Consider the following 26,761-nt stretch of genomic DNA (forward strand, 5'->3'; position numbering starts at 1 on the left):
ACCATGTCTACCAGAGTGTTGCGTGGCTCAGTGGACTAATGAATCCACTCCAGAAACTTTTTATTTGACATCATGGCCACAGGTTCAAATCCTAGTGTGTCCAAGCAGCCTTACATCCTTCAAAGGTCGATAACATGTGTATCATTGAGTTGAGTACCAATGAACACTTGCTATTCAGCACTGAGGTGCCCAAATGGGTCAATACGCTCTTTACAAATACGTGTTATGCTACCAGATCACATCTTTCAACAGACTCAAACTATGCCATTTTTCCTCCTTTCTAAAGCTATACCATCCAAAGACTTATTATCTTTGCACTGAGTGTTGTATCATACCTGTACTTTGGCTTTCTGTCTGTATAGGTCTCTTTTATGTTTGAAGTTTCCTATTGACTCTTGGGTAATAGTCTACATTATGGAAAAATTCAAAATTCCATTTGTTGCAAAAATGCAGCATTTTTACGTGAGAACAACGCAAACTAGCAGAATGTGAGCTGTTGCTGTTTGTGGTGCCTATATTTTATGTTTGTTTTTTTTAAACCTGGAAATGTGTACTGTCGTTCAAAAATAATTCAAGGGACAGAGCCCACTTCTAACTAAAATGTTGCACCCGATGCTCCAAAAAAAGCATACACCCAACAGATATGGTTTAAAATGCAATTCCTGCGTTCAACACCTTTGTTTAAAACCATTGTCACTTTCAGACATTTCTAAGCTCAATTACGTAATGATTTGTGGAAATAATGCATGTGCCTCAAGAAGAAAAAAAAATACTTCAAAAATGTTTTTGCTTTTTTATGTGAACTTTTGTGGGAAATAGTATGGGGTGTGTGATGTAATTTTAAATGTATGTGATGTTCTGCATACGTCTTATGCCACGAAGAGCCACGCAAGGTGGCTTTGCATGGCATAGTAAATGCCACTTAAGGGTAATGCCATCCCTCAGTAAATCTGCATCCTTTTGGCTGGGGCAAATCTGCCTGCACGTCTTATGTCAGGAGTGCATGACCTGCATGTGTGTATGTTTGTCTGCCTGTTTGTGGCGTGCGGAGACACCACACAAAGGGCTCGTCTATTGGCTTTGTCACTGCTGGTTGCTTCAGGGTCTGTCGCAGTACACAATAAAATTATTCCTCTGCAGCAACCAGGCCGCCCCACATTCAAGCAGACCACAGGGAATTTCCCGCCTTTCCTGCTCCACACTCTCACGGAAGGCGGAAATTCCCCGGAGGGTTGAGGCAAGATGTCCCGGGCCTTGCAGCTGAGAGACGGTGGTACACCACACACACACCCTGACCCCGCCAGGACTCCCTCCGGCTGGTGCGGCCTTGTCTCCCCACAGAGGCGGGGAGAGGTGCGCTGCGGCCGGGCTATGATTGAATGCGTAGGCCGCTTGCCTCATTACCGGGAGTGCATGAAATGCAACGCTGCGCGTTGTGAAGTATTCATGAGCCCCCTGGGACCGAGGACATGTCGGGGCCGGCGGGAGGGGACAGGGGACACGGACGCACAGGCGGTGAGAGGCAGGGCAGCCTCTGAGGCCTTCGAGGAAAGCAGAAGAGCCGGGGAGACTGTGAGAGGGACGGGCCCAGAGAGTGGGCTGGCAGAGGAAAGCAGGAGGTGTGACTCGACAGTGCTTGCATGGAAGGTGCGTCTGTGTTGTAATTGCATTTGTTTAGCGCTTACTACCCCGAGAGGCGTCGAAAGGCTCGAAGGAGCTATTGCAAGGCAGTATGGGTACTAATGTAGAGGAGCGAGGGCAGAAACGGAGATGATAATACAGGTGGGAAGGGCTGACAGTGAACAGGCGAAAAAGAGAAGAAAACCAACACACAGGATAGGACGGGGAGAAAGAGGGAAGGACAAGAAAAGGGGTGGAAATGCTCTCATGAGGTCGGCGGGGGACACAAGACAGACGGAGAGCGGACCCAAGTCCAGTACTGAAGGGACAGGACACGTGGGGGCTCCACACACATGACGTTGCAGGGAAGGGGTTCCTCAAGACGTAAAGGCGTGCAGAAAGGTAATGGCATAGGACAGGATAGGTGAGGAAAGTATACAAAAAAGGGATGGGTGGAAGCTTGAATTAATCTCAGCCACTGGTAAATTCACGGCTGCATCCCAGTCCATCATTATTTTTCTGCCACGGCTCCTCAGTTTTGACCAAACCACACGCAAATCAGTCTTGACCCTGCTCCAGTGGGAATAGTCCACCATGAACTACCAGACCAGGTTCTCCCTGAACCTGAACAAAAGCACCCTAAAAGTACAGGGCAGGCACTGAGAGAAAGTAGGGCAGGCAACTGGCCCACAAAAGAGGGCGAGCACAGGTTTTGTATGGGTAAAGGTGCATTGAGAAGGCCAACAGCGTGGAGGCTGTGAGGACCCCGGGCAAACTGAGTGGCAATATGGGCACTACTAGGGCGTGGGTCAGCTACAAAGATGACAGGTGAGGGGTGGTGAGGGTGACGTAAATTGAATAAGACAACATATAAAATAATGTAGGAGATGAATAGGTAAATGCTGCCAGGAGACCGGGTGGGTGTGAAGGCAGTAATACAGTAAAGAAAGCTAGAAAGAGGACAGAAGAGGCAGTGAGTAGACCAGACAAGCATTGAGGGAGCAGGACAAGCTGATAAACATTAGGAAAGTTAGTGAGGTGACAAACCAAGGCTGCTGGATGATAGGACAGGACTATCTTTCCAAGGTGTGTGAAACCCCCAAATAAATCCATTCTTGTTTTGGTATTTGGGTGTGGGGGTCTCCTGACAAGCCAGGCTGCTGGATGACAGGACGGGACTATAGTTTTGGGAGGGTGTTTGGCAGGGTAACACCCCCAAATAAATCCATTGTTGTCTTGGTATTTGGGTGTGGGGCTCTTGAGTCTGGTCTGCTTTCTCTGTTCCAGTTTTTCCTCATTTCACTAAGAGGTTCTGTCTTGTTCATGTATTTAGATCTTGATATATAATGGCCAGTTTACCAAAAAAATACCAAATTGTCACCCACCTTGAACAGGTGCACATTTACTGTTTTTTTTGTTTAGAACTTACAAACATTGGAGTAGTAGGATTGGAAAGCTGCGCCAGTCTGAGGTTTCCAGGCATACTACCAGCAATCAAGCACCCAAAATTGGGTGGGACGAAAGCATGAAAATAGCCACCCACAGGTAATCCCTTGGGTAGCACTCCAAAGCATAATTTTTCACCCTCTACGCCACTCTAGAGAGAGGGCCTGATTTAGGATTTGGCTGGCAGGGTGGCAGAGGATTTTACGTCTGCCACAAGGGTGTTACTCTGCCTGCCAAATTTAGAGATGTCTGTTGGCCCTGCAGACATCTCTGTATCTTGGCAGAAACTGTTGTCATGGTGGCTGTTGTCAATGTAAGAAAAGTTTGACGGATGCTTAAATAAATAGGATGGCTGTCAGTCGCGGCTCACGGGGGTTACAAGGGGAGGGGTGGCGCGTAGGGGGAATATTAATAATTTTAAAAAATAAAGCAAAAAAACTTACCTGCACAGTGTGCTGCTGCTCCTCTGTCTCCCAACAGGCAGCACAGGCTCCCAGCCTGCCCTGCGGCCAATCCTGACGCTGCTCAGAGCAGCGTTAGGATTGGCTGGGAGCGCCCAGCCAGGGTACTCCCAGGCAGACTGGGAGCCTGTGCCTTGTGTGTCCAGCCCGGCAACACAGTGCCGGGCTGGAGAGAGCACAGTGCGCATGTGTGTGTGGCCAGGGCCGGCTAAACACACATGTGCCCTGAGGGGAGTGCACAGTGTCCTTTGTCCCCATCATCCCCAATGCCCCGCCACTTTAACAACTAAAGGATAATGAACTTAGTTTATTATCCTTTCGTTGTTAAAGGGATTTGCAGCGGTTGTTGCTGGCGGGGTGATGCCATAGCGGAGGAACCACCGCTGAATTGGCTGGGCATCAAAGGTGTTCAGAGTTTTGTATTTCTGAAAAACAAACTTTATTAAAAAAATTAAAAAATAGACATCAAGTGAGCTTTCTCCCAGCCATATGCGCACAGAAATGTGGTACGATGCGCCCCGGACTGGTGGTAAGTCAGGAGGCTGTAAAACAGATGCAGAGGGAACAGGAGCAGTGATGAGCTCGCAGGACATGTGGTGACATGCAGTGCTTTAAATGGAAAAATAGAAGTGCAGGTACTCTGTACTAGAGTACCTGCTTGTTTCTGAGAAGTGCCGGTACTCTCCAATTCAAAGTATTACGTTTTTCTTGAGATATGCCGGTACTCTCCCTCTCAAAATAAAAAAGTGCCGGTACTCAGTACCGGAGAGTACCGGCCCATTTAAAGCACTGGATGGAAAGGCACACAGTGCAGGTAGGAAGGGGCATGATTCATAAGGTGGGCAGGAGGTGCTTACGTTTGAGGCGCAAAGGGCGGACTGGGAGGTGTAGTGTGTACTGCCCGTGCCCCCTAGGACTCGCGGGGCGGCACACGGCGCCAGCAGGCAGGAGGTGAGGGCGGGGCGCGGGAAGCCCTGGGACAGAAGACACGGAGAGGCAGGTGGGCGGGGAGGGGGCAGGACGGGCGGAGAGGACAGGATAGGCAGCTAGAGGGAGGAAAGCAGCGGGGGAGGCGGACGGAGCAGGTGACGAAGGGCCTGGGCCCCAGGCGATAAGGGACAAGGGGAGGAAGCGTGTGAGGGAGGGCAGGACCCGGCCGGCCGTGAAGGGGAGGGCACTTGTGCAGGCGCTGGGGGGGAAGACAGCGGCTCCGGGACACCCCCAAAGGGTCCGTGCACACGGCCACCGGCACAAGGACGCTGCAGCAGCGGCTGGGGCCCCTTGAAGAGCGAGATACAGTCTTTGCAGGTGAGACTATTAGCAAAGCGCCTAGAGGCGAGAGGACACCCTTTGTACGCTTAGGAACTATAAATTGCCCCGTCTGCACACGTGTCCGTGCATTCATTATCTGTGTGTGTTCTCCACACATGCTAGTTTTATGTCTGTAACATGTACACGTGTGCAGTTCATGCATACATATCGTTCTGCGGTCTGCATTAGTTATCATACGTATCCTCTGCATGCATCGTTACAATGTGCGTGTAGATTTTGTCTGTTTGCTCTGTGTACATAGTTATCTTTATGTGTGCATTTCTACATCTGTGTGTTTAATACCTACATGTATGTTATCTGGGTGTTGTGTACGTACGTATGTTAACTATGGTTCACCTGTACGTATATACAGCATGTTCTCTGCATCATCGCTATCTCTGTTAATATTATATTTACGATTCACATTTACATGTATATTTTCTGCCTGAATGGTGTCTCTACATGTAAGCTGTTATAAATCTACTTATTCCTATTTTTTTCTGTGCACTGTCTGCACACAATGCCCCCACCTGTCCTCCGTTTGGTGTCTGTACATGTGATTTACATGAATATCGAAGATGTCTACCCCCTGTCTCTATCTAAGAACCATCTATGATGCACGTGTTCATGTCTGCATGTATACTGTATTTACTTACACGGTATCGGGGCTAAGCACGTACAGAGCCGTATTTTCGACTTGCCGTCTATATGTGCATGGTGTGTTATGTATGTTCAACGTACAGATCTAGCGCTATATGTATTATATATGACTGTTTGTCTGTGCCTAATATCTGAATTCACACATTGATATCACCCAGTGGCAACTTCCGCAAAAAAATCTCCACTTCGGGTCTTTCCGAGACGGGCAGATGACAGATGGGGCAAAAATGCAAGCTATTCAGAAATACTCATTTCCTTTTATCGCTAGATCAATAAAGCCATTTGTAGCTGACCTCCACTTTTATCAAAGAAGCACCCATAGGTGTTGAAAACTGCAGGCTCAGGGCTAAGGAGGGGGCTTTAGTGGCCTGAGGACAGATCTGGGCTGGGGGAGTTGGGGGGGGCGGTGTAAGGTGTTGAATGATGAGGGGGTCATTGCTCTGGCCTAACTTAGGGACCCACAATTATGAGATGGAAGAGGAGCCACTTGTCCTTATATAGGGGTGCTTTGAGGCATTCTTCACCATATGTTATGCTAGGTTATGTCTGTGATTCGTATAGCACTTTATGCCACCCTAAGGCTGCTTCAAAGCGCTGGGGGCAGAATCCGTGAAACAGAGGGCCCAGACCGATGAAGGGCACACGTACAATAGAGGGGTGGTAAAGGAAACTTGTGAATGGGCCAGTCTTCCATAAGTCAGTGTCAAGCAAAGAGGTTTAGACCTAGGCCACTTTTACACTGAAATTCCCCAAGTGTCACCCTTCCTGCAATTTGTAAGATTTTTTTTGATTTTGAAATGAGGACCAGTACAGATTTAAAATATGCTTCGTTTCTACTGTACACACCACTAAATCGTTTTCTTATTCCTTTTAATTACTAGTATAACTAATGTCACGCTTAATGAGATGAACATAATTTAGGTTATTTTAACTTCTGATTACCATATGCTTGCTAATTTTTTTTCAATACATAATTTTATTGAAGTTTCAAAAAAAGAAAAAGTCATTACAATACTATTCGACAGTTAATTTAGGGCAGTTCACAACCAGACCAATCAATGACCCAAATCATCAGAGGTACCAACATTGTATAGCTAAAATGATACAAGCCCATTGGACCCATTATCCGTATCCCATTCCCACCTCCATCCCTCGAAATTCCCACCATGGGGACCAAGTGTTTCCCATTTGTGGGGACAACCTCTGCCAGCGTATATCACTGTTTTCCACTAACATGCACCAGTCCATATTTTTCTACCAGTGAGTCACCTCTGGTGCGCTTGGCGCTCCCCACGGCTGAGCAATATTCCGATTTGTCACTCCTAGACCCAAGGATAACCAGAGCTTTCTAAGTCTGGGCAGGGTATTGCTCCTGTAGATAAGCAGGATACAGCATTTACGTGTATCTGGGATCTCTGTGCCCATGACCTCTGATAATTCCCCAAAGTGTTGACCAGTAATGACTTACCTTTGGACAAGACCACAGCATATGAAGAAAAGTACCCTTCTCTCCACATCCCGAGGCAGGGATTTGTCAGGTATCCGTCCATGGTGCGAAATGTCATGCGGGAATAGCGGGGTCGGGGTAGAATATGCACTTGGATTAGACGAAATCCTGTGTTAATAGCAATCTCCCTGAAAGCACTCATTGCCTCCTCCCATTCACCATCCTCAAAGACTCCAACTATGGCCTCCATTTAGACTTCAGCTCACTCAGGATGCCTGCGGAGTTATTCATTAATTTTTCGTATATTACGCGATATGGCCCCTTTAGGTAGTGGTTCTGTCAAGATGCGGTGCTCAAAGGGCGTGGAGTCTTTGATAAGGGTGTGTTTGGGGATGTGTGTCGCTAAGGTGTGTCGAAGCTGGATGTATTAATGTCTCCTTGTATGCCAATTCGCATTGTACTCGCATTTCAGACTGTGTGAGCAGGGAATCCTCTTTCCACACATCTCCAAGTGTGTATATACCGATAAGGTTTCCCCTCATGAAACCCTGTAACTCCCCCACCTCTTTTAAAAGGTCACTGGACCGGAGGGGTGTCATTTCCGTCAGTTCTCCCCTCCAGCTCAGGAAAGTGGTCGCGCCTCTCCAGATTTGCGCTACAGTTTGAGTACGCAGCAATAGTAGTTTTGATGCGAAGGACCTGTATAGTACCCCCTGAGATCCCACCTGTCCCAAAGTTAGTCTGTCCAGCCTGCATGCTGGGTCACTAACCACCGCCAGCTGAGTGGCCCAGTAGTATTTCATAATGTCAGGCACGTCAATCCCCCATCATACACTCCGCCCTTTAACTTTTGAAGAGCTATTCGGGGTGGGTCCTTAGCCCAAAGTAAAAGTTGGAGTGAGGCTTCCGTCTTGTTAAAGAATTCCTCCGGTACTCAGCATGGAGTATTCTTGAGAGAATATCATTCTGGGTAGTGTCATCATTTTAAATATCGTCACCCTTCCTAGTTGGGAGAGCAGTAACGTCTTCCAGTGCTGAACATCTGCAGCAAAGCAGTCAACAATTGGGGGTAGGTTGTTGGGGTAAAAAAGCTGTGGATCAATTGTGGTGAAAATCCCCAAATATTTAAATCAGTAATTGGCATGGGCATTGGGATGTCGCTGTGTAGTGCGGGTGGGGAGCCCGTGAGCTGGTGCATGAGGTACTTACTCCAGTTGATAGTATATATCGAGTGTCTTCCAAACATTTGGAGAATCTGAATCAGTCAGGATATCGTCAGAGGTGGTCAATGACATAGAACAAGTTATTGTTCGTGTATAATGAGATACGCTCTTCCCAGGTCTCTCCCCATTGTATGTCTCGAACTAGGGGGTCTTGTGTGACCCACGCTGCTGGGGCTCCAGGGCCAGTGCAAATATCAGTGGGGACAAAGGGCAGCTCCATCTTGTTCTTCTGTGTAAAGCAAATCTACAAGACAGTCCTCCCTTCACCTTGACCTGGGTCTTGGGATCTTGGTAGAAGAGATGTATCCAGCTTATGAAATTGGGCCCGAATCACAGCCTCTCTAAAGCCCCAAACATGTAGTTACACTCAAGTGTGTTGAACGCCAATGAGGTGTGCATCAACAGCAACATAGTGGAGATACTCTTGTCTGTCGATCAGCCGAGTACCCAAAAAAGTCAGCAGAGGTTGAGCCTCATCCCCCTGTTTGGCATAACCTCTCCCACCGTTCAATGCCTTTTTAAGGTCTCTCATGGCTGGAGCTTTGGTTTCACAGCTGGGAGTAGTTTGTGTCCTAAGGGCCTTATCTGTAAAAATATTCTAGCTGGCCTGCAAGGCCTGAAAATACGTAAGACACTATGCCCCCCAGGGGCTGAATATATGGTTTCACTGCAATGCTCTCTGCCCTTCTCTTTTCATGCGGTTATGCTCTCTTAGGGCTGACTATATGGTTACATGACCATGTTCCTTCCAAATGCTATTTTCATTGTGGTGTCTTCCAAAGGGTGTTCTGACCATTACAGTCTAATGCCAAGTGTATGAAGGAATGCACAAACACAGTTTATTTCTGATAAAGGGTTAATGTGCTGCATGGCTAAATACTTACAAGGTCCCAAAGGCGAGACCGTGTCTATGCCAATGCTTGTTTTGTATTGGCGGCCCTCACAGCTACCAATTGCTGCTGGGCTATTTCACATGCAAAAAAGCACTTTTGTGTCAGTATATATATTTTTGTATTATTTATCAATCCAAGTGGCGTCTACCATCTTGGATTGGTAAATAAATGTAAAAAAAGAAAATGGTGTCTTAGTTATTTAGTAGGCTTGCACATGGGCGGACAGTCATACAGAGCCCTGCGTCACAATACTTGCACACTGCAATAGAATGAGATTGGTGCGTCACTGTGCCTTTTTTTCCCCTTTTTTTGCTGATGGTGCACAGCACCAGAAAAAAACATTGGCAAAAAAATAGACCAACATGGCAAACCCTATTGTCTTTGCAGTGCTTGTTCGTTTTCTGACAGTGCGTCACGCACAGATGCCCAGGTGTGGTTCCCACAGCTCTCTGTGCTTTAGGGCTTCAGGCCACATCTCAATTAAGAGACCCTACAAAGTCTGTATGTGCATAGGGGTTCCTGTGCTGCCATCAAAGGGGTGTGGCCTTAAGATATTGACTGGGCTGACTTTTTTGGGGGCAGGACTGAGACTGATTTATACATGATTAGTCTTCTTCTATAACACACAGAACAAAAAAACGGTTGAATGAAATGTGCCCAAAATAATTAGCAATGGCCCGGATTTATTGAAGTATTTAGTCTATCACATATTTGCTTTTCTGTGTGTTTTAGCTTTGAGGCGTGGGTAGTATGGGGTGACACGAGTCCTGCTGTTCCGAGCCACCTGCTGCTTTGCCATTAAACTCAACTCCCTGTCTGAGTAGGGTGTGTGTGGGGAGCATTGTGAGTTTGTGCCATCCCCACAAGACCGCTTCAGATGTCTGGATATTCTCAGCGGCTTGGCTAGAGGCCATTGTAATCCTTGCTCACCATGGGCACTTTCTTAAACGCTGTCACTTGATCGCAAGATGAGGTCAGTGAACCCTTGCAGCTGTCTCTGACTGGCAAGCACATACCACGCGGTGAACCCACAGATAGGGCTGTGCCCATATTTATTCAGTAAAGTCCATAGTGAGGTGCCCTGGGGTGGCAGGCCCATACCTCCTTGATGACATTTCCAACAGCTCCCCCTCCCCAGAAACAAAGACATTTTTGCTAATACCTGAGGTGTGTGTAACTCAGTCCTCCATCTGACCCACCAACCTTCTAATCGAATTTCATTCCTGATCTGGTGCTCAGAGGACAATGTATCCACTCCAGGAATCTATGTTCCACCTCATGGTGACGAGTTGGAATCCTGGCTGGCCCACTCAGCCTTTCATCCTCACTAGGTTGATAAACTGCATACAATTGAGATGGGTAAAAATAAGCATGTTATTCATGACCAAGAGGCCTCAAAAGGGGAGCCTGCACGATCGAGATCCGCACTTTGTTTAGGTAGCGTCTAAAAGTGCGGGTCTCTAGGCGTTTCGACCCATTAGACATCAGTTTCAAAAGCACTAGCATAAAATGAGACTAACTAGTTCTCGAAGGCCAGAGAATATATTCCACAGGACCATAAATGTGCTCTTGTGGGCCCTTGACGCAATGGAACTGTACATTTTGTTGCAGTAAACATAATTTAAATGATGTTCTTTCGAGGCAAAATATGACACATCAGCTGCTTTCTTCAGATGTCCAAAATGGGTGATGTCGGGCCAGGTGATCTGTGAGGAGGGGATTAGGCTGGCTTGAGGTCTCCTCTAGAGGTGCAGCCCAAAGTCACACGCACACGTGTGTGTGGGAGGGGGTTGTGTGTGGGGGCTGTGGATGTGTGTGGGTGTGTGTGGGGTGTTTGTGTGGGGGTGTATGTGTGTGTGGGGTGTGTGGGGGAGGGGTGTATGTGGGTGTGGAGTTGTTGGGGAGGGGACAGGGTTGCAAGTGCCTCCTGCCGTGGTGGGGGGAGGAGGGAGAAGACGGCACGAGGGCTTGCAGTCTGCCTTGGGCTTCATCCCTGTGTGCAGATGCCTGCCCGATGGCTGACACTCGGAGCCCGACGGTCCCGCCGGGTGGGCCTCGGGCCGCTAGGGGCACTTCCCGCCGTGGGGTCTGCCCACCTTGATCTCCGCAGGCCGCAGCAGCAGTGCCCCCTGCCAGCCGCCTGGGCTTCCGGCTCAGCCGGCCACCGAGCGTGGGGTCCATGCAGCACGGCCTCCGACCCCAGCAGCATGACTGCCCCGCGGGAGCACGGCCCTACCTGCAGCAGCACCGGGGTGAGCGGAGGGGGCTGAAACTGACCCATTCCAGATCAATTGAAAAGTGAGACGAGATAATCGGAAAAATTGGTCAGTGTGTGTTTGTGGTTAGGGTGTATTTGGTTGTGTCAGTGCTAGTGCACAGAGGGGGTATTTGGGACTGTCTTCTACTTCCATTTCCCTTTTTTATTTCCTTCTTCAGTTTTTAATGTTCCTTATTTCTCACTTTTCAACATTTTTCGTTTTTTTCTGTTTTCTCCTTCAATACCTATTTTATCGTTAATTTAACTTTACTTTTCCTCGCCTGGCAGTATTCTGATAATCTTTTAAAGCAGTTTGTAAATATATACTACTGTGGTATTTCACGAATTTCGCTTCCTCCATGTCTGGGTAGTGCACCTCTGGTGCCTACCACTGCGCTATCTTTCCGCCTATGTACATATACCTGTTCCTGCTGTGGCGCCTGGGGGCATTCTTGTGTTCCCACTCGACTGCCTCAAATGGCCTTATAGTTCCAGCCACTTACACGTGGTGACAGTGTCTTGTGGGCCCCACCAGTGCAAGTTCATTAGTACTGATTTCACGTTAGATAGTTTGGGGTAAACGTTGCCCCTAATTCTGGGTCTTAATCATCATTCACACATTTATGACCACCTTTCTGTTCTTCACTGGCTACCCAGTAGCGTAACAAAGGCCCCCGCAGCCCTTGCGGTGTGGGGAGTGGGGGGCGAGCTCCAGAGGGCCCCATGAGCACAGCACACTGTGCACAGGTGGCAGGCTTCTGACTGGATCCGGTGGGGAGGGCCCCCGTCAAGGTACTTTTCAGGGGGGCTTCCTCAAGTTTTGTTACGCCACTGTGGCTGCCATTTCTGAAAAGAAGTCTGTTTAAGGCACTGTGTGTATCATAAGGCTGTTACTTGGGGTTGTGCCCAGCCACAGTAGTTCTCCTTTCAACATCTCCCAGAAATCTTTGTTCAAGGGCAGTCAATCCACTTTCAATTCCCAGTTTTCCGAGAGCTCGAATGGGTGGACAGGTCTTCTCATGCAATCCAAGTTTGTGGGTCTCTTTACTTGGCACTAAGTATTGAAAGTTGTCTTCGGAAATTTAGAAAACTCTAAAGATGCACAGATTTACTTCTGGGTAGGACTGTCTGCTTTCTTTCAGTTTGTGTTCAGAGCCAGGGCACACTCTTCCTGGCTAATGGCGTGCTTTAGAAGTCATTATCACATCATAAAGCTTATTATGTATCTTATTATAATTTTTACATCTCTGATCAGACCGACAAAGTCAACCTGGTTTGCTTGTCAATAGCTCTTCATGAATTAAATCCAATACCTCTGCGCATGCAACTACAGAGGCCTTAGTTTTTAGTTGGAGATGTAATATGTTGCCTCAACTGTAAAGTATTTGTTGATAGCACACTAAACAAGCCTTGACAGAACCACTAGATCTCATCTTTGAGACCCATTAGCAAACCTAATTTTGCCAAAGTGCTTGAAAAACAAATTAAAGTTGGTGAAAGCAACAGTGGCAGTAGAGGGTTGGGCGGGTGGACAAGAGAGGAAGCTGCAACTGAGGTGGGCTGGCAGGGGGAAATCGGCAACAGATGGCTGGCAAGGAAGCTATAAAGGCAACTGAGGGTCAGTGGGGCACTAAGCAACAATGGCAAAGGACTGAGGATGGGCAAGAAAAAGTAATGGAGAGAGGATTGACTGGGAGGCACTACGACACATTAGAGTGGGTGTGAGCGAACCCTAAGAGGCAATGGAGGGATGTCAGAAGGCACTAAGCGGCAATGGAGGGAGGGATACTTAAAAGCCGCGGATGGTGGGTGAGTGGTTAAAACGCAACAATGGCTATGGAGGAAGGGTGGGCTGGGAAATGCCAGGGCAGCAACATAGAAGTGGAGGGTTGGCAAAAAAGAAGGCAGCAAGGGACGGTGGGTGGGGAAAAAGCAACTGCAGCAACAGAGGGAGGGTGGTCAGACACTAAGCAATAGCAACAATGGAGTGAGGGTGGATGGAGAACTGCATCAGCTGCAATGGAATAGGAGGAAGCTTCAGGGGTGGGGAAAACAGCACACCAGCGAGAGAGATGAACATGGAGCATGGGAAAGAAACACATTGGGTGGGAAGCAGGTGAAGGACAAAGTAGCGCTGAGGGAAGGAGTGTGGGGGGAAGGACTTGGGCAAGAGACAACAACGTTAAATAGGGGGATAGGACAGCATAACACAGGAAGTTAAACAACTTGGAGCATTGCAGTTGGTGAACAGAAGCACACTTGGAGACATCAGAAAAACAAGCAGACTCTCCTAGATTGCTCATGAAAAAGGAACAATAGTTCCAGAAAAGTAGGCACTGGTAGAAGCATAGAACGCGCCAGTCGGAGAAATGGTGAACAGGCTAATCTCCATGGGAGGCACATCTACAAGCTAGATGAGCTAAAAGAAAGCTGAATATTATAAATCAAGCAAATGTGAGTGACAAAAGACAAAGCCAGGGGTAAGCAATGGGCAGAATGCATTTGCCATATCCCTAGAATAGCATAGCAGCAGGACAGCTGCATTGTCTGGTAGGCTTCGACCTAAAAAGGCAGCCATTAAAAAGGTACTGGATAAAGACACTGGTGATATACATGATTGATATAATTTCAAACATTACACATTTTGTCTTGTGTCACATAATCAATAAAGCATTGGTGTCCCGAGTGGATTGCCCATGAATATTTACATTTTAAGATTGTTTTGCTGCATGCCTATGCATGATATTTATTGCTAATTTAAAGAAGTTATCAATGTATCAACGTTCCAACCTTAGATCTGAACTAACTAAAATATATTCTATGAATTTTCCAATATTGAAATTCAGCTTCATAGTACTAGATCGTGTTATTGTGTTTCTAACACTGATTAACATTTTTTGTTTAATTAACAAGGCCGATTGTGTTGTAGTATTTAACAAAGTGGCAATGCTACTAAAAGGGGCCAAAGTTCCTGCCGGATAAATATTGATATTGTTTGATATTCTTTTTTTTGTCGGGGATGCATATGGCTTTTCTTAAAAGCAGCGTAGCTTATCCCTGAAATCTCTATGTACACACCACACAAGGTTTGTTAACCAGCACCAGAAGTAGCAACAGTACTGTCTAAAGCCTTCTTTGACAGGAAGCAGATTCTGCGTTTTGAAGCAGGCCTACCGCACCAAAAACACAAATCTTGCTATGCACAATCTTCCAGCTGACCTCACTACACTTCCAAAATGTAAACCTTTAACTGATACAACTTTGTGGACCCATGGAACCGCCTCACAAAACCTAGATATGTGCCACACATACAAAGATGGCTTTGCATTGTACACTCAAAATTGGGCACCCAGTGTTTAAAAGCGTTTGTGCGCACATAGCAATTTCAGAAGATCTTAGTTCTAAGTGGGATTATGCACTCTGTAGCACGTGTGCAAAATCAGCAAATTTGCACCATCCACATTCAATTCTCATTGCATATGTTTACCGAGCACCCTAAAACACAAAAAATGTAACTGTATACACACCTTCTCCTACCTTCCTGGACATGGTCAAAAGCTGGACAGAAAAAGCCAAAAGTAAGATGACAGCTACATTTCCTGCCAAATTTGAAACATAAAAGGCACCCAAGTATCGCTACCAAAAAAAAAGAAAAAGCTATCCTAGAAGGCTATGCTCTTGCTGTTCTGAATATTATTCAGCCACTCTATCATCTGCTTCTGAGTAGAAATTTGTACACACACTGATGGGCATACTTAGGAAAAATTACGCTTTTCCTGCGCCCCGTAGCGCCCCCTAACGCAACCATGTGACGCTGTATTTAAAATACGGCACACCATGTTAGGGGACCAGCATCAGAATGTTTGACGATAGTCTGGCGCTTTGCAGGATTAGTGTAAAAAATTCTGAGGCTAGTCCTGCAAAGCACCCAGAGGCCCATTGTAACCAATGGAATCACCCTTTTAACTCCTGCTCTGAGCAGGCATTAAAAGTGCCCCCAAAAAATGGTGCAAGGAAATCTTTTCGATTTCCTTGCACCAGTCCTCTCCCTCCTCAAAGGGGGAGTGCCTCTTTTGCATACATTTTGCCTGGCGCAGGCATAATGTAGCGCAAAGCGTTACAATGTGGCGCAATGCATGCATTGCGCCACTTTGTAAATATGGCCTAGCATTTTTGGCTTTCTAACTCTGCATTAGCATACAAAAATGATGCTAATGTTGCGTTAGAATGGCGCTTAGGCTCTTAAATATGCCCCTTACTTTTTTGGTCTTTCTTTCTCGTTGCTTTCCTGTTTTGTAGCTATCTTATTTTTGCAGTTCTGTCACTTAAGTTATTTATTTTTCTTTCACTTATTCTTTCTAGAAGTGAGTCCCACCAGGCTTTGCACTGACACAACTTCATTTCTGATTTATGCTTCTTTCTCAAAAATCATTTCTTCACTTAAATTATCATTTCACTTTCTGCTTCAAATATCTCATTTTCTAAGGCTAACTTTTCAGATACTGCTGTCAATGTCTGGTTGCCCTCTCACTTTGAGATTCTGTTTTCTCCCTTCCACGCTGTTACTGCCTCTCTCTCTTTCATTCTCTGCTTTTTCTTACCCCATACTTTGTCACTTTGTTTTGCTTAAGTGTGTATGTGTTTTCCAGCTGTCACGCTTGTGTTCTTTTTTCCCTCCTCCTGCTTCGTGTTTCTCCCTCATGTCCGTGTGCTACTGTTTCGCATTTATGTGCTTCTTTCCCGTTAAGCCATGCTCCATCTTACTCCTGCTCTCACCCGTGTGCTTCTTGGTATTCTCTCTTTCTTCTGCGTCTCCCCACCAGCCCTCATCTGCTTATTCCCTTTCCCACTCCACCCTCTTCATCGTTAACCTACTCGCATCCCCGAAGTACCAATGGTAATTTTTTTTAAGTCCTCACTCATTGATTTTCCTCTTAACCTCTTAGGCGAACTTTATTTAATCAATTTATCTTCTTTTTAAGCTTCCTTGTAATTTACATATTTCTAGCAATTTTATGGCTCTTCATTTGCTTTCTTACTGCTTTCGCCTCTGTTGACTTAGTTTGTTGTTTGATGTACGTGTGGACCAGTCTTCCTAAGTTCTCTTTTAAAATTCTCTCAGGAAACCTCCACGCTTGTTTCCAAATGCTCCCTGTAAAGTGCCATCCATGATGTTTCCTTCTGTTTAAAATCATATTCTGTACTTTCCCCAATCACTGGTATCAAATCCCATCTGGAGTTCTTACCATATATTTTCTATGTGTGCTTTAGAAGAGTGTAAAGAAATGGCTCCCTATTGCAGTTACCCCCCACTTTTTGCCTGATACTGATGCTGACTTGACTGAGAAGTGTGCTGGGACCCTGCTAACCAGACCCCAGCACCAGTGTTCTTTCACCTAAAATGTACCATTGTTTACACAATTGGCACAACCCTGGCACCCAGGTAAGTCCCTTTTAACTGGTACCCCTGGTACCAAGGGCCCTGATGCCAGGGAAGGTCTCTAAGGACTGCAGCATGTCTTATGCCACCCTAGGGACCCCTCACTCAGCACAGACACTGCTTGCCAGCTTGCGTGTGCTGGTGGGGAGAAAATGACTAAGTCGACATGGCACTCCCCTCAGGGTGCCATGCCAACCTCACACTGCCTGTGGCATAGGTAAGTCACCCCTCTAGCAGGCCTTACAGCCCTAAGGCAGGGTGCACTATACCACAGATGAGGGCGTAGGTGCATGAGCACTATGCCCCTACAGTGTCTAAGCAAAACCTTAGACATTGTAAGTGCAGGGTAGCCATAAGAGTATATGGTCTGGGAGTCTGTCAAATACGAACTCCACAGCTCCATAATGGCTACACTGAATACTGGGAAGTTTGGTATCAAACTTCTCAGAATAATAAACCCACACTGATGCCAGTGTTGGATTTATTAAAAAATGCACACAGAGGGCATCTTAGAGATGCCCCCTGTATTTTACCCAATTGTTCAGTGCAGGACTGACTGGGCTGTGCCAGCCTGCTGCTGAGAGACGAGTTTCTGACCCCATGTGGTGAGGGCCTTTGTGCTCTCTGAGGACAGAAACAAAAGCCTGCTCTGGGTGGAGGTGCTTAACACCTCCCCCCTGCAGGAACTGTAACACCTAGCAGTGAGCCTCAAAGGCTCAGGCTTCGTGTTACAATGCCCCAGGGCACTCCAGCTAGTGGAGATGCCCGCCCCCTGGACACAGCCCCCACTTTTGGCGGCAAGTCCAGTAGAGATAATGAGAAAAACAAGGAGTCACTGGCCAGTCAGGACAGCCCCTAAGGTGTCCTGAGCTGAGGTGACTCTGACTTTTAGAAATCCTCCATCTTGCAGATGGAGGATTCCCCCAATAGGATTAGGGATGTGCCCCCCTCCCCTCAGGGAGGAGGCACAAAGAGGGTGTAGCCACCCTCAAGGACAGTAGCCATTGGCTACTGCCCTCCCAGACCTAAACACACCCCTAAATTCAGTATTTAGGGGCTCCCCTGAACCTAGGAACTCAGATTCCTGCAACCTAAGAAGAAGAGGACTGCTAAGCTGAAAAACCCTGCAGAGAAGACGGAGACACCAACTGCTTTGGCCCCAGCTCTACCGGCCTGTCTTCCCCCCTTCTGAAGAAACTGCTCCAGCGACGCTTTCCCCAGGACCAGCGACCTCTGAATCACCAGAGGACTGCCCTGCTCTAGAAGGACCAAGAAACTCCTGAGAACAGCGGCCCTGTTCACCAAAGACTGCAACTTTGTTTCCAAAGAAGCAACTTCAAGACAACTGCGTTTCCCGCCGGAAGCGTGAGACTTGCAACTCTGCACCCGACGCCCCCGGCTCGACTTGTGGAGAAACAACACTTCAGGGAGGACTCCCCGGCGACTCTGAGACTGTGAGTAACCAGAGTTGCCCCCCCTGAGCCCCCACAGGGACGCCTGCAGAGGGAATCCCGAGGCTCCCCCTGACCGCGACTGCCTGACTCCCAGATCCCGACACCTGGAAAAGACCCTGCACCCGCAGCCCCCAGGACCTGAAAGATCGGAACTCCAGTGCAGGAGTGACCCCCAGGAGGCCCTCTCCCTTGCCCAGGTGGTGGCTATCCCGAGGAGCCCCCCCCCCTTGCCTGCCTGCATCGCTAAAGAGACCCCTTGGTCTCCAATTGATTTCCATTGGAAACCCGACGTGTGTTTGCACACTGCACCTGGCCGCCCCCGTGCTGCTGAGGGTGTACTTTCTGTGCTAACTTGTGTCCCCCCCCGGGCCCTACAAAACCCCCCTGGTCTGCCCTCCGAAGACGCGGGTACTTACCTGCTGGCAGACTGGAACCGGGGCACCCCCTTCTCCATTGAAGCCTATGCGTTTTGGACACCACTTTGAACTCTGCACCTGACCGGCCCTGAGCTGCTGGTGTGGTAACTTTGGGGTTGCTCTGAACCCCCAACGGTGGGCTACCTTGGACCCAAACTTGAACCCCGTAGGTGGTTTATTTACCTACAAAAACTAACAAATACTTACCTCCCCCAGGAACTGTTGAAAATTGCAGTGTCTAGTTTTAAAATAGCTATATGTGATTTATTTGAAAAGTATATATGCTATTGTGATTATTCAAAGTTCCTAAAGTACTTACCTGCAATACCTTTCATTTGAAGTATTACATGTAAAATTTGAACCTGTGGTTCTTAAAATAAACTAAGAAAATATATTTTTCTATACAAAAACCTATTGGCCTGGAATTGTCTCTGAGTGTTTGCTCCTCATTTATTGCTTGTGTGTGTACAACAAATGCTTAACACTACTCCTTTGATAAGCCTACTGCTCGACCACACTACCACAAAATAGAGCATTAGTATTATCTCTTTTTGCCACTATCTTACCTCTAAGGGGAACCCTTGGACTCTGTGCATACTATTCCTTACTTTGAAATAGTGCATACAGAGCCAACTTCCTACAAAGAGGCACCTATTTGTAACGTTTTTCTGTGGGCTTTTTCTCCATTTAGATTGGTGTCAAATATAGTTGTTATATATACGCAATAGCTCAATTTCTAATTGATCTGATTTGCTATTGTTTTAGCACGGTTCGTACATATTTGTATGCTGCTCAGGCGTAAGCAATCAAAATATTAATTAAGAAAATAAATCATTAGAGCTGCAGCGTAGCGTGCTAAAATCCAACAGAATGCAAAGCAATGGCGACCTGTAGGCATGTGTTAGTGAAACAACAATCCAAACCACGGGGAACCAGAAGGAACAGAGAGTGGCTCTAAAAACACTTACATTTTTAATATCTCTACCAAACATTTTAAGGTCCAGTTTTTCTAATTTCTTCTGTGAGTTTATTTAAAATTCTGAAGGTCCTGAACTGTGTATCTGCTATCTTCAGTTTTTAGTCTGTCAAACCCTGGCACAGTTATGAGAACTTTATACTGCGACTGAAAAACACTTTGCAGTCAATATAAATTTTGTTTTATCTTTCAAATAAACAGCCATGGCCCCAGACACAAAACTCTGCCTCAGATAGAGCACTTTAAATGTAATCCAAACTTTTACAGGCTGCCAGTAAAGATGTAAGTGTGGGATCATCTATTATCTATCATACCTCTATTTATGTACTCAAGTCACACTTGGTTGATAGCATATAAACTTCCTTTGCTTCCTTTCCTTGGCAATAATACTGTGTTATAATAACCAATATTTCAGATTCTTTATTTTTAAAATCTGCCATATTTAACAGTGTCGTTTTTTTTAGTGGCGGGGTAGTTTTAGATAATCTTACTTACAAATTATAAAGCCGGCAACACAGATTTAAACAAGGAGTTAAATTAGAGTAAAAGTGTGGCACAGAAAGGAGTAAAGACAAGAAATGTACAGTTCTTTTAACGGTATTCCACCAGAATCAGAATATTGTTTCCAAAATAGCATGATGCCATAATATCAAGGGGAAAATGTTAAGGACCAGCTTAAAGGCCAAGAAAGCATACATAGATGTATATGCCTGCTTAGCTGAACACATTTGTACTTTGACAATATATTTTCAAGGAATATTGATATGGGTCTAAGAATAGTAAATGTGTACTTACCTAACTGTACTTACCTTGATGATATTTTGCACACAGTACTTTGGAGATGATATAATGGGTCATACAACCGTGTTTGATTCTAATGTGTCATTTTATCACACTCTCCATGGCAGGACCAGCAAATGACTGAGAACGGATTGTTTGACCCATGGATAATCCCACCCCCTACATCGACGTGGACAAAGGCTTTGCCATTGCTTTCTTCCTTCTGCTGTGTTTCTTCCTCGGGGTAGTGATTGTGCGTTGCGCCAACTTTATTATGGACCCATACAAGGACATGCCAGCGTCCATGTGGGAGGAGGAATGTGCAATGTAACGAAGGCCGTAAGCTTGGGCCTGGCACATCTATTCCATGTGGGGACAGCAAAGTGAGAAGAAAACAAGACGTGATGCCCTTTCAAGGAGAGGCGGGAAGGAGAAACAAGCATACACCTGCCAACAAGCACAAGAAGGCGAAATTAAGATGCATCTACTGAAACAAGTTGAAAGTGGGTCTGGAGGAATAATGAGGCCACGACCACTGAAGTTCACATGGAGGAAGGAGAGATGTGGACAGATGGTGGGAAAGGTGGGGCAACACCGCCTGTGGGAAAGTGGTAGTCTAAACCTGAGCTGTAGAAGGTGTAAATTACTAAACAGTCAACAACCGAGTCACGATCATAGCATCAACACCTTTTACCTGCCATGGATCCGATATCATCGGTTTTGGGTGTCAGAGCTTGCAACTGATGAGGGATTAGTTCCGCCTCCCCCAGAGAACAATGTGCTCCTGCTCTGCAACAGTTTCCATTTTCTGCGTGGCTAGAAAACTTGCAAAGAAAAAGCTACAGTTAGAAAGTCTGGAATTCGAGTGCGTTTGCCTTGAAATGTGTGTCTTTTCACCGTGTTCCTTTGGTCAGGTTTAATAAGTAATGAAAGTGACTCTGCCGAAGAACTACAAACCATGCAGTGAGACCACCTTTCAAGACATTTGTAGAATAATATGCTTCTTTGGTTACCAAATCAGTTTGTTGCATCTTGCAGACTTAAAGCAAGCCCTGGGCTATTACCTCTGTAGGAAGATGTGGGCACAGAAATTGTTCAGGATCAGGCTTGCAAAACTGGCCAGTCTTACTCAGGGATGTGACGTCCTAGTGCGAGTCCTTGGCTGCATGCATAGTGTAACTTTGAGAACTGTGATGCATTGATTCATCTTACAGGGAACCTGGATGGTCACACAATTACAGCCCTAGGCTGCATGCACTTCAGCCTGCCAGAATACGGATACGGTCCCTGCAGAAGTTCTTAGATGAATGGGCAGTGGACATCTATATTAGGCTTAGGGAAGCGCTATCTCAGAAGAGATTTTCAAGTATGCATGTACTTACCACACTGGTACTTGCTCAGAATGATTGTGTCCAGTGAGGGCTATGGAGGCGCTCTCCCCAAAATAGTTTTCAGGTGCACTTACAGTAGTCAAGAGAGCTTTGACTAGCATTGATGTATCTGACAAGTGTGTGGGAGCCTCTCTTTGCAGAAGTCCTCAGTGTGCATTCTGACCTCTCATTCCTGAGGCAGCTTACCTCAGTCAGGGAAGATCCCTTTGAACCTCAGGCATACATACCATAGGTTATTTTAGCCCTGCACAGCTTTAGTGTATCAAACAGTGTTCCTCTCCAAGGTGAAGTTAGGGTGAATGAGAAGTGGCTTGTGAGAGGCCTGCTTAGTTTTATTTTTACAGGAGGTGTCAGGGAAGCCCCCTCATGACTGGGCCCTTACGTGCAGCAGTCGTCATTAGGGTCTTTGAGGCCTTTGAGAAGGAAGCTCTAATATCAATGTTTCTCAGGTGCTCACAACAATGACTTCTCTGAACCCTTCTCAGATTTAAGGTCTTCACACAGAACTAAAGCATGGCCATCCAGCTGGAATTCTCAGGTATGCATCAAGTGACCGAGCCGAATCCTGCTCGGCTCTGATGTGTAAAGCCAGTCTGAGAAGCTGCCTCATGAATCAGTGGACGTGTGCACTGTAATTGCTCAGGGCCCTGCCAAGTGCTGATAGTCAGGGCTACTGAAAATATGTGGCAACAAGGATTAGGTTTCCATTAGGATTGGCTAGAGTATGATGCATGCAAAACGTAAATTATGCAGTATACTATGCACTTAAAGGAAATTTGTGTGGCACTTTCTCTAGCATTATCTAGCAATGATGATTAGTATAGCACTTTTAGAATTGATTGCTTTAGAAAATACATTTATCCTAGATTAACAATTTCGTTTTGCATGGAAATGTAGAACCAGCAAATAGTACTTTTAATATGGACCTCAGCAACTTTTCTCACAAGTCAGAGGAAACTGGTCTGTGTAAGCCATACAGTGTTGAACTCGGCAGAACACAATTACATGCGTACACTGCTCGACTTAAAAGATCACCTCTTTCACCTTCGTGTTTTAAACTAATACTCTGGATTATTTCACATTGTTGACTGACATTTATCAGAAGTAAAAGGTGAATCAGAAAAGGGCTTAGGAGTTTTTTTAAATCAAAATTTGGGAGAAAAGAGACAGTCGCTGGCATACTTCACACACCCTGTTTTGGCCCGGCCGTCCCAGGGCCGAGGCAGTCAGCCCTAGCCAAGCTTGAGCCGTGCCCTGCCCGCCAACCACTTTTGCCTATTTTCCTGTGTGATTGAACTGTTGGAGGCAACCCTCAGGAAGTAACTACTGTGGAGAATGTGGATACATATTCATTATTTGAGTTTCTCATTAGGAGGCAGATAAGAATCAATACACTAGACCATAATCCATTTGCAATGTTTACACCTCTACTGAATTCTGTCTTCCTTCTTTAAAAGACTGCAGCTTTGAGAACATTCTGCTGTAAAATAAAAACTAGTAACAGCAGAGACAAGGTTTTAAAGGGGCTAATAGAAACATAATTCAGAGGAACAAACAGGGAAATCGAGTCGAATAGCCATAATATTTATCTGACTAGGAATCTGTTTGTACATCTGACATTGTTCTTCTTCTTAATCTTCTGTTAACATTGAACCCCTGCTTAGTTATTTGATTGATGATCTTTTAATATTTAATGTTTTCATTTGTATAATGTATTTAAACCTGTGAATGCGTGTTTGAAAATTCACTTTTTTGTAGTCCATTTGGATATACATCAAGTAATGGGGCCCAGGGTAAAATGATCACCACTTCAAAATGTGACTGAAGGATCATTCTGACAGAGTTGTGGTGGTCACTTCCATATAGTGCCAGAATATGTTTTGCACCTCATAAGCAGGGCTCTTCACTGTTTTTGTTCTGTTTGGGGCATCCCCAGAGTATGTGGCAGACCATTAATTATAAATTAGTCAATCCTCAGGTCATGTGAAATTTGTCTTCGCTCTACCCAGTTCTAGTGGCCCAAGATATCTTTATTCAGCTTCTAAAATTTAGCAGCTGAGTCACCGACCAATCATTTTTCCCGACTTTGTCCACCTTTACCACGTGGTGGAGGGCCTCCTACTGAAACTAACTGTACGCTACCTGGAGGCCATAGGCCTACTTAGCAACAAGTTCACCATTTTTATTCCACTTTGAGGGCTTCTACCCTTAAATGCTTCTGCCACAAAATCCACAGTGCTGCTGTACTCATTCTCTGGACATCAAGCCCATCAACTGCCATTAGAAACCCAACCTTCCTCGTCCATATTACTATTTCAGTTGGCGCTTTCAGCTCGTACTCCGCCTCTACTGAATTTCATAACCCCTTCAGAAAACACTACATCATGCCAAACAAGCAAAAACTAGTTTACGTCTTTTGTACTTGTCCATACAGACTTATAGTCTTTTTTCATGTCCACTTGGCAAAGGAAAAAAATCACCATTACACCCAAAGGCACTGTGCATCTGAAGCGTGGAGTTGCACATGTAAAAGTGAGTAGTGTGTGTCCCTTTTGAGCCTGCAATTCTCATCGTTCCACTTCAACAGTGATCTGCACATGCCTAGTACCCGAGCCATAGTTCTGGTTTTAAAAACTATGCAAAGAACTACAACACTGATCTCACTGATTCATGACTGTGCTTGCAACTTTATGATAAAATGTTTGTTCTTCAGATAGTTCTCTCTGTTCCAATCTGCTTCTTACTCTGCCTATACCTCCGTTTATTCTTCCCTCGTGGGACCTCCCATTGGGTTCCTTGCCTATTAATGTTGCTTTAAATCTGACTATTTAGGGCCTGTTGTCCGGTTTTTCAACATCATCCGTAGGACTTCAGCGCTCTACGTAAGACCCCTTTTCGGACTGGAGTGTTGCAGTTCATTCCCTAATTATTCATGCCAATTCTGCTACTACAAAAAGATGAAATGAAGAGGTTAAATTGAGACTCTGATATTTGCTGTCATGAGGGTATTGTGCTCACATATGACTTGTGGCTCTATGTCATGTATGACACATTGACCCACTTCTAGCTTTTTAGCTAAGGCGTTGTACACTGTGAGACTTGCTTTTGTGCTTCTCCTGTAAAAGGGGAGGTTACAGTACCACTAGGAAGAGGACTATTGCCTGCAAGTGGGCACTGACTGAAGGTGTTGTACAGAAAAAGACTGCCTTAGAATAATGGTATACTAGCAACATATCAGAGCCCTTAACTAACCTAGTACTTCATACAGACACATATTTATATAATGTATGTAATGCATGGCTATTAAAAATAAGTAACTGTTGGAAAACTAATTACAAGCAAGGAAGTGTAAGCCGGTAAGGCCCCATGGTAACTTATGACAGCAGTTACACAAGAGAGACCTTTTCCTAATAACTACAACATTACCATAAAGTGTGAATCAATTGAATGTATTAAGTGGAACAAAAGGAAGTTGTGCTATTGGTAGCATGAAGAAATATTACATTTTTTAGCATCTCTACATGGCTTATGAGGAAGATTGTGATGAGAATAATAACACCTATTAATAACCAGGTCACACATATTTAGCTGCATGTGTCATGTAAAATCGAACAATTTATAACTGCATGAGGTCATGTAATTCAGGAACAGTAAAAGGGGCCACATAGTGGCTGGAAAGAACTTGTGAGAATACTAGAATGTACATAATACACAAGTGTGCGATAACAATGAAACATTCCCACAGTACAACTGCGCCAGCGTAGCACAGATTCAAGAGATCTCATTCTGGAATCAAGGCACAAGTGGCACTTGTGGTCACGCATATTCCCAAAGGAGAACGTTTGCTGCTTGGCTTCCATGAAATAAAGCGCAGGCTCAGAATTACATCATGATCTCATGGCAGCACCACTTAAATTCTGACTTTTTGATCAAAATGCAGATGTATTATTTTGAAGTGACACAATGGAACCAGAGGACGATCTATCAATGGACGCTTTGGTGTGAGCATTGGAGCGTTGAACTTTGAAATGTGGGAGTTGCAAGAAGGAGTTGGAGCTGGGTATGATGTAAGCTCTGTCTAATTTGCAATAAAAGTCTTTACACTTACGCACTTATGCCTCCTTGACTCCTCATCTGTTGACTAATGATGTGTCACCTAGATGCTGGGGATTGGAACTTTGAACTTTGCAATGTGTTAGTTGCAAGAAGGAGTTGGAACTGGGTTCAATGTAAGATTTAATTTGCAATAAAGGTCTTTGCACTCACGCACCTATGCCTCCTTGATTGCTCGCCTGTCGACTAGCGATACGTCGATGGTGGGCCTAGCAGAAAGATTCACAAGGATCCTGCTGCAGATACTTCTCCGATCTCTACTGCTAAAAAACACATTTTCACTTTAAAGGGTAATCTGTTCTGTACTGTCTATTCTGGTCCTGGGGATCACTTGATGGCTACTCTTATTGCTGGGAGAAATGCTATTCATGGCTACAATGGAGTCATTTGCCTATATCTGATGTATCATGCACTGCAACACTTAAGTGTTCTAGCCGTCTGCCTGTGTCTTATGACTGATGCACCACCTCGTTGGAATGAACTGTCTATGTCTGGTCTTAAATACAACTCTCGCCAGTGCTCGTTGAAATGAGAGCAGATCTAGCTCATGCGTAGACAGGCTGAAGAGATACTTGTTAACCAGCACATGGCAGCGTGCACTAACTCTAGCTTTTTCAATGTCCATTGTGATGCATTGATTTGGATAAGAATGGTCTTGTGTGGGTCCCTGGCCCATCTCCCAAGCTTTAAGAATGGTTTAACATTAGTGTCACCTTTTCCCCAAAGAGACAGGGTACTTCAATAAACTGCATATTAAAAGAAGCGGTCTCTTTGGTATCCTGACAGTATCATTTAGTCCTTTAGATGTCCAATTAACTAGCAGAAATAATCACTCATCCCTATTCAGGTCACAATGATGGTACCTATTTAACC

General features: G+C 45.6%; 1 protein-coding gene across 4 annotated transcripts; it reads left to right on the forward strand.

Moving 5' to 3' along the window:
• The first annotated feature begins 1,516 nt into the window (after positions 1-1,516).
• On the forward strand, positions 1,517-26,040 carry CTXND2 (cortexin domain containing 2). 4 transcript variants are annotated; one of them, XM_069218525.1, is made up of 2 exons: positions 1,517-1,647; positions 20,513-26,040. In XM_069218525.1, the coding sequence occupies exon 2, from the start codon at positions 20,548-20,550 to the stop codon at positions 20,713-20,715; it is 168 nt and encodes a 55-aa protein (XP_069074626.1). In that variant the 5' UTR covers positions 1,517-1,647; positions 20,513-20,547; the 3' UTR covers positions 20,716-26,040. The 4 variants fall into 4 exon arrangements, with proteins under 4 accessions (XP_069074626.1, XP_069074623.1, XP_069074625.1 ...); XM_069218522.1 differs by lacking the exon at positions 1,517-1,647 and adding an exon at positions 4,606-4,835; XM_069218524.1 differs by lacking the exon at positions 1,517-1,647 and adding an exon at positions 11,030-11,385.
• The last annotated feature ends 721 nt before the right edge of the window (positions 26,041-26,761 follow it).

The sequence above is a fragment of the Pleurodeles waltl genome, chromosome 12 (assembly GCF_031143425.1).
Source record: "Pleurodeles waltl isolate 20211129_DDA chromosome 12, aPleWal1.hap1.20221129, whole genome shotgun sequence".
Classification (NCBI taxonomy): Eukaryota; Metazoa; Chordata; class Amphibia; order Caudata; family Salamandridae; genus Pleurodeles; species Pleurodeles waltl.